Genomic DNA, 8597 nt, shown 5'->3' with positions numbered 1-8597 from the left:
GTACTCGCATGTATACAGAGATTAAAATTTCATAATAATCATGAATGTGGTGTGACATTGTTATAACTTGTTATGTCTGGGCTTCTTGTCCAAAATAACACAACTGATCAATTAAGCCCGGAAAAAAAGTAAGTGATGTATAAAGACATATTTTTTCCGTTGCAAATCTCGGACTTCAGATAATGTGAAAGTAAAAAGCTAATGGTGAATATGATCCTTTAGAAGCCCGAGGCTCAAAAGCAGCAAGGTGTATGTTACTATAGCTTAAGCGCCGTCTGCTGGCTGCTCGCCGCTTGCATTAGCTGTCAGTCACACTGTGGATGTTGGTGTAGCTGCAGGGACAGCAGTCGTTGCTGAAATAACATTTATCCCAAGTACCTGATGTTCGTACCTGTATTCTTCGCTTTCGATGAAAGCAATGACATCTTCCACTTTCGTCTTTTGGAACTTATGCTTTTGCCATCCTTACTGTAAAAACCAAACAGTTTCTTGTTTTAGATTTGTTTTCGCCTTGACACATCCCGAGAATTGGTCCAGTGCTTTAAGTCAGCAGGTAGTGCAATTCAATGCGGGCTTGTCATTTTCTCCAGTCCGATCACGCCTATATACATGCACTAAATGCCTAGAATAGAGAGGACGCCTCGAACTCCCAATGTGATGCATCTGCATAAAAGGAAAATTACTCGATTAAGATGGGTAATAAGCAAACGATATTTACTGATGAACAGCTGGACGCCTATCAGGTAAGAGCTGCACATATTCACAGAGTTTTCTGCTTTTAGGTGGTTGTTATCTTTCTTTCTTTCTTTCTTTCTTTCTTTCTTTCTTTCTTTCTTTCTTTTTCTGTCTTTTTGTGTTCTAGTTGGTTTCTAAGTGTCTAATTTGTGCCAATGAAACTGTCAATATTTCACTGTTGTACTGAATAAGTAAAATATGATTTTAAGTTTTATTAAAACCCCTTGAAACGGATTGGTTTGTGTTGATACATCATCTATAATGTGCATTGCCATAGATGCAGTTTTATACGGTAACTCCTTGAATGACTTATTCTTTATGGATTGCGGTTGCGATAATTATTGTATCAATCTTGATATACTACACAAAGGTGCGCAAAACATGTAAAGGTTATATAGAATATAACAGAAAAAATACCGTAATTGTAAAAAATGTTTGGATGTTTACTCGTTTCGTGTTCTATTATGAAGTATACCACGATAAATAGTTATGCATCAGATTGTTATTATTATTATTATTATTATTATTATTATTATTATTATTATTATTATTATTATTAATAATAATAATAATAATAATAATTATTATTATTATTGTAATTATTATTATTATGAATAATAATAATAATATTAGGAAAACCGTGTGTACATCCATGTTTAAATTAGAAAACACTTTTAATACCAGTTTATTTAGTTTAATACTATACTTTCTTGGTGAGCAATCTGACATTCACGGACAGCTTTGTGGTGTATAATACCAACTCTCCTTAACCTATAGATTGTGACAGTATCCTGAGTAAACACACCAGAAAAAAAAAAGATATTCATAATGTGTGAAAAATAAAACAGTAATTACGTGTTAGGGCTTAGTTAAGATACTTACTACTTTGGTAGTAATCTGTAACAGATATTAATATTAATGCTCTCAGTTTTTCTGATATAAAAAATCTCCACTAAATACCGTTCCTATCCTTGTTTGAGTTAGAACCTCTTCCTCTGTATATGCAATATAAAAGACTGTCATTTCTAATGAAAATCAAACCTGATGCAATCACTCTGGTACTACTTTCATTAATGACTGGTAGATTTCCAATGCCTTGTGCTGAAATCAGGGAAAGCACGATGGCCAACACTGTCCTAGCGGGCCCTGCCTGGAGAAGGCCTTTTACAGGAGATCACACAAGAAGCACACTGCCATGGAAGCAACACAAGAAAGGGCTTCACAGCAGCTAACTCTGTTGTGAAGATTTGAATTTCATCTCAAGCCAAGGACATTAAAGAGATTAAAAACTCAATCCCCAACCTAACAGTTTAGCAGAGCAAACTGGCTGCATGAGTCATTTGTTTTTTAACTGAAAGTCTGTTTGGATTGATACAGCCTGGCTAAACAGTCTTAACTCTTTAGTGAAACCTGACAATGTTAAGGAATAATATTCTGAAAGGATATCATACCCGATTTAATTCATCTGACAGATGGGAGCTGAGGAATGGAAAGCATAGATAAATTCATGTGACAGCTGTGGCTGCCAAAGCTCTTAAAAATATTGGCTTTCTGCATCAAAAAAGCCTCTGTCACTTTAGATGACTTGAACAAAATATACAATCTGAAATGATAACTGGCCTTCCATTTGTTATACTGAACATTGGTTTTGGTATGTCTACTGTTTGCTGGTTTATTTGTTTGTATGTTGTGGTGATGGAAGTTTGTATCCGACATCTCTACTGAAGGACTACTGCTATAAGTCATTAATGCACCATGCTTACTACTAATCAGGGTCATTTATTTGTTGAAAATACTCAGTAAGTGTTTCAACATTCTTGTTCTTCACGTTTGTGCATTAAAATATTTTTTGTCAGAGCACTTTGAATTTAATTTATTGCACTTGCTTTTTTAAACATTGTCAAAACTATTATTGTATCAACTCAATTGAAGCAGTGGTATTGCATATCTATCCAAATGGGAACATTTCCATTTCAGATAAACATGATCTGCCCAAGTGTTCATCCAAGATTTTTCTTCTGTGAATATATTGTTCCTTTGTAAATTACTACTTAACTTTAGAAGGAAGGAACACTCTGATCCCTATCAATTTCACACAGTCTGATTATCAAAGATAGTTGTCTTTTTGATTGACTGATTTGAAGTAACTGTACTACAGACATATTTGTACCTGTATTCTTCACTTTCGATGAAAGCAACGACATCTTCCACTTTCGTAACTCTGTACTACAGACTTGTGTATGGACTTCATCAGTCTGGTATTTTACATTGCCATTCCTTTGACTGTCTCTAAGCAATGTGTAGAGGCTATTTAATTAGACAACAGTCACAGAAGCTAGTTTAGGTTTCATATGTAGTGGCCCAAGGCTCTAAGGCCTGTTTGTTGGTTGCTCTACAAGGAACCTTGCTTTTCTTCCTTGTAACAGTAATCTGCTGTGTTGTAGACTGAAGAAGAAGTATCTTCTGCACAGGTTTTCCAAGCGATTCAGTGAAACTTAATAATTTATGCCAAGCAGGTTTGATAGCTTACCTTGAAACCTTACCCTGCAGAGATAATGTCCCTGGAGCCTCTTTGGTTACTTTTGATGATCTTAACAGGCACACTTATAAATGAAGTGCAAATAAGTGTTCTTAGTCCAGTGTTTTATTTATGTATTTATTTATTTTTGAAAAAGACAATTGACAATTTCTTGTTATAAAAATGTTATTTCCCACACATATATTGGTTCCATAGTGTTTGTGTGCATGAATAAAAGTAAATGTAAGTAAGAATTGTATTTATATAAAGCAGCCTTCTACAGTATACTTTATCAATCATGTTTGTCTTTACCTTTATAATTGAGATGGGTTTTCATGAGACACATGCAGGAAAGCACAAGAGCATGCCTTGCGCATGAAATTGTACTTGCAATTAAGAATTATCATTACTAAGATGTTGGGGATTGTCTGATTCATTGGTAAGGGGACTTCAATTAAAGTTTTGGCAGAATATGGAATATATCTGGTACAGATAAAATCTTTGCATTGTACAATACATCCAATAAAGGAGAGACATTTGAGTGAAGGATCAATTCTGGCTCAACAGTGCACTGTGCTTGATTTTTGACAGTGTTTGTCTTCTTTGCTAGTATTCTAGATACAATCCAGCAATGAAACACATTCTAGCATGTTAGGATTTAGGTTGTGGCTGAATTCTGCCTGGCAGAAAAGCCTGTGTCAAAAACATATAATGTTTGACTCATTCCATTTGAAATTCCTACTGCAAATTTCTTTGACACATTTATTTCTGGAGAAAACAGGTTATTTGTCATGAGGGGGATATGTATACATATGTATACACACACCTTTGTCTGCGAGGAGATTGGCAGTGTTTTTGATTCCAGTGTGAATGGAATCAAAGATTTCCTGGTAGAGCTCTATTCAATCGGAGCCCATAGACATGGTTGCTGTTAGCCAGTGGTATTGCAATCTGCCAGATCCACTGGGCCAGGTCAAGTTTCTCCACCTCACCTTTCTTGTAGCAAATGACACCTGAGCATCCTCTCTTTACCTCAGAGAAATCTAGATGCCAAAGCTACACTACAACACTATATCTCATTTCTTTGAAGAGCTTAATGTTAGGATGAAAGCTCCTCAAATACACCTGATGGTGCCAAGGTGCCTGTTGGAGTATGTGTCATAGGCTTAAAATATTTGTATTATAAAGGGCAAGCCCAGAAATGCCAAGTGTACTTCCTGTTTTATATGTTGAAAATAAATTGTGGAAATTAACCATATATGTTCAACCAATAATATAAAAATAGGGATTACATCCCATACATCTTAAATATACAAATATCTGAGCAATTCTGGAATTAGAAAAATATAAAGATCACACATTTCTGTTATATCTGAAAAATATGTTTGTTGTTTTTGTGTAAGATTCAACTTACTTCAGCAAATGTCAGTTCAATGTTATGTCTGTTTTTATTCCTACAGGATTGTACTTTCTTCACACGCAAAGAAATCCTTCGGTAAGTGACTTTCTGTTTTTACACACCTAGACTGACATTTATGTTAATTTCACTGTATAACAACTCTGAGATGCAGAAAAAGTGTTTTGATTGAAACAGTCAAGGTTAATGTAACCAAGAGTCTTCTTTGGTTTCATTTTTTAATTTAATGTAACAAAGCAGATGTTCCTTTGTTATATGTGCTCACCTTGTCCTTGTCATCATTGCTACCACGATTAATCAGAGGGCTTGCCACTGTAAAATGTCTTGTTCATTATTACAATATCTAATTTATGGAAAGGCTGACAGTATAATTGTAAACTTAAGTTAAGTTTGTGTGCTTTGCAATAGCTAAATTTGTTTGTTTCATAAAGTCTGAGAACATCTAGTGTAACTGTGCCCAAGATTTATATAAAAAAACATGTTTCATGCTATATACTTTCCAGGGAAAAGGCAAACTACTAATTCAATCTCTAAAGGTGTCAAATTTTAAGAGCTGCAAGAATGAAAAGTTGAAGTAAAAGACAGGAACTACTATGAACCCTATATGTAGCATTGATGTTTACAAATGGCTTACAGCCTTAAAGCTTTGATTAAAAATTGAATTAGAAATAATAAACATTTCATCCATTGAATTTGGTCACCTTCTTTCTTGTGGTCTGCTACAACTCTACATGCAAAGGATTGTATTGCAATGCAGGCAGCTCATCTGCAAACCTGCCACCACACAGCTCTTCCCCTGTCAAGCTCTTCAGCCTGTGGTCCAGTCTCTAGAGTATGGGACAGGGTACATTCTGTGCGATTGCACTATGTTCCAGCCACAGAAAATGCCTCATTATGAATGACAATACAATGATGCAACCATTACTTTTTTAGTGCTAACTGTTTTTATTGTATAAATAAATAAGCAATAAAGCAAACAAAAAGACATATATACAGTGCAATTAGAAAGTCTAAACATTGTATATTGTTGCCTTATAGCTGGGAATTAAAATGTGTTAAAATAGTAAACAAAAAATAGTAATGTATCTACTCTTTCTACCCCACAACTTCCAAGTGAAATAAATTTTATAGAAATGTGTAGAAAATGTATTCAGAACTGAAATAGCTTGGTTGATTAAATGTCCACCTCTCTTATAATAGCAATCCTAAATGAGCTCAGGTGTAAGAAATCATGACATTCTACAGAGAGGGGAGGCACTGTATTAGATATATAATAATAATAATAATAATAATAATAATAATAATAATAATAATAATAATAATAATAATAATAATAATAATAATAATAATAATTTATTTTCCAATACTCATTGTAATACATTGTAGGTTTTGTCATTATTTTTGTGATTCTGATAAGGGATCATAAAAGTCACACTGGAAAATATTACAACAACAACTACTAATTCTACTGCTACTGCTACTTATGTCAGTAAACATTGACTGTAAATCACCAGTATCTGGTATTTTTCAAATAAGGGTTTTCTTGTCAACAGTAATGACATTGAGGCATTTTATTTGCAGACTAAAAAGTCAAGACTTAATTCTAAGCAACATATATATGTACTCTAACTTATTTTTTCCCACCCCCTCACACATACAATTAAATGATTGTAGTGATAAATAGATATTTGAATTATAGTATATAGAATGAGGGCATAAATCAGTGTGTGAATGTCAGCCTCCCCTCGACCCACAGCTCCTTACTGAACTTCATTGTACCATTTATCATCTCAGGCCTGTAAATCCTATTGCCAGAGCTCTCTGCAGTCACACTTTGATGGGGTTTGGGTCAGGTGCTCCAGGAGAATGGCTTTAAATTCTTAGAAAATGTACTGTTCAGCTCCTTGATTTGTTCTTTATTACCAGTGTTTTTTTTCTTTTCATTGAAGGGATACTTGAATGCTGGCTCATCTTTCTTCATGTTTCCCTGCTCTCTCATTTCTGCTTCAGTCCATTTTAATAGTTCATATAAAATTGTCATGCTCAGTCAGAACAGAGATTCAAAACGAACAGTGAAGAGTTGCCTCCTTGTCATCTCTCTCTCATTATTGAGTTCCTTCACATTTTTGAACATCATCTTGAAGTTGTTACCTAGTCTTCTCTTGGAACTTGGAAACAAGGGCATCTAGTCTTTGAGAAATATATAATTTTAAAAAGACTTACCACTTTGGTATTTCCAAGCCAGGTACAGCAAATATATTTCACCAGTGCAATACAAAGCTTTCTTGATAGCACAACCCAACTGATACAGCCATTGCATTACTGAGGTCTGGATCTCTTACAGTTAAAATGAGCTGATGGATCTTTGGCTGATATGCTTTCATCACCAGTTCAAAGACAAAGCCTCTTGAGTTGCTGCAGAGATGCACATGGCCGTTTTGAAATATTTTTTTTTCATATACATATATATATATATATATATATATATATATATATATATATATATATATATATATATATATATATATTCTCTAAGTTACAAAAAATTATATATAGGGAGTAAAGTATTGATTAAGCATTTTGCTTTTGTTTCTGGAAATCTATAAGTTAGTCTACATGTGTAGTACAATTGCAATATATTAACTGCATTTGAAAAACAGAAAATGGAATTGCTTGCATATTACATTTACATTTACTTTCAACTTTCAGATTGCAGATCATTGCAACTCTTTTAGGATTTCCTGTGATCAATATAGCCTTTGCTAAACAGCCCAATACATTGCCCATCAATTTAGGTGATTTATTGATTTGACAATCTTATCAATCAGTTTACTTTAAGTCCATGGCTGTGACAAACCTCATCTCCCTATGCCTCTGAGACAGAATATGCAGGGAAAAGCAAAAGTGTTTCTTCTGAGAAAGAGATTAGATCAGAGTCTGGTGCAATTTATTGCTGAGCTCCTTCTGCAAGAATTTGATTTATTTTTCCTGTGGCTGTATCGCAGTCTCTTGTGCAACTGTGGCGAGCTGATAGCAGGCAGTAAACCATGTAAAAAGCTAAACAGTGTCTGTGACAATGCCTCCATCACCGTTGACTAGGTTACCAGAATTAGCTTAGAAAAGCAACTCACAGCCTATCACAGTTTAGTGGGCTGCATTTTTAACTGCATTCAGTACAATCTTGCTTAAAATCAGCCAACACATTTAGGTTATTATTTACTAATATTTTCAGTAAAGCACAATTTTATATTCTAAAAACCAAGGCCCAGTGAAAATCAAAGGTTTGATTTGGCTTAAATGCAACACTCTGATGACTTTATTTTTTTGTCACAGGCTTCTTGCATTTACCCAATGGAAAGTTGAAGTATAGATTATTATAAACGTTTTCTGTTTTGTCATCATATATCAATGGAAAATCCAGTGAATAAAACTGTGGTGTACTTCAAGAATTACATTTAATGAAGTCTCAGTTTTCAGTTCTTCCTTTTTCGGATTTATGAAATTATTTATGTGATTTATGTGATTATAAATATTTGACTGTAAATATTTATTATGTTTTTACAGCTTCCAATCAGAATGTATATATATATCTGTGGTTTATCTTATCACACTAATGGAATTATTCAATTATATCAATTTATAACTTTTTTGAAATGCGTTTTTCTGGATTTTTTTGTTGTTATTCTGTCTCTCACTGTTAAAATACAACTACCATTAAAATGATAGACTGATCATTTCTTTGTCAGTGGGCAAATGTACAAAATCAGCAAGGGATCAAATACTTCTTTCCCTCACTGTAAAACTCGGCAAGGCTCAAAATACTTCATTAGAATGAAACACTACGAATTTAAATACTTATTTTCTTATGGTCAACAGTTTATTTCTCCTCTATCTTGATTAAAAAAACACAATTATTTGTTTCACCTG

At 33.8% G+C, this 8597-nt stretch overlaps 1 protein-coding gene across 1 annotated transcript in view; it reads left to right on the top strand.

Annotated features, from left to right (window-relative positions):
• Nucleotides 1-327: 327 nt before the first annotated feature.
• cib2 (calcium and integrin binding family member 2) overlaps nt 328-8597 on the top strand; it is a 29433-nt gene continuing 21163 nt past the window's right edge. Inside the window, exons 1-2 of the mRNA XM_066701806.1 lie at nt 328-743; nt 4714-4748. Coding sequence (XP_066557903.1) covers nt 693-743; nt 4714-4748 — 86 coding nt within the window. The 5' untranslated portion in view covers nt 328-692. The remainder of the gene's footprint in view (nt 744-4713; nt 4749-8597) is intronic.

This window comes from Amia ocellicauda, chromosome 4 (genome assembly GCF_036373705.1).
Source record: "Amia ocellicauda isolate fAmiCal2 chromosome 4, fAmiCal2.hap1, whole genome shotgun sequence".
NCBI classification, from domain to species: Eukaryota; Metazoa; Chordata; class Actinopteri; order Amiiformes; family Amiidae; genus Amia; species Amia ocellicauda.
This window is presented reverse-complemented; position numbering and strand designations above follow the sequence as displayed.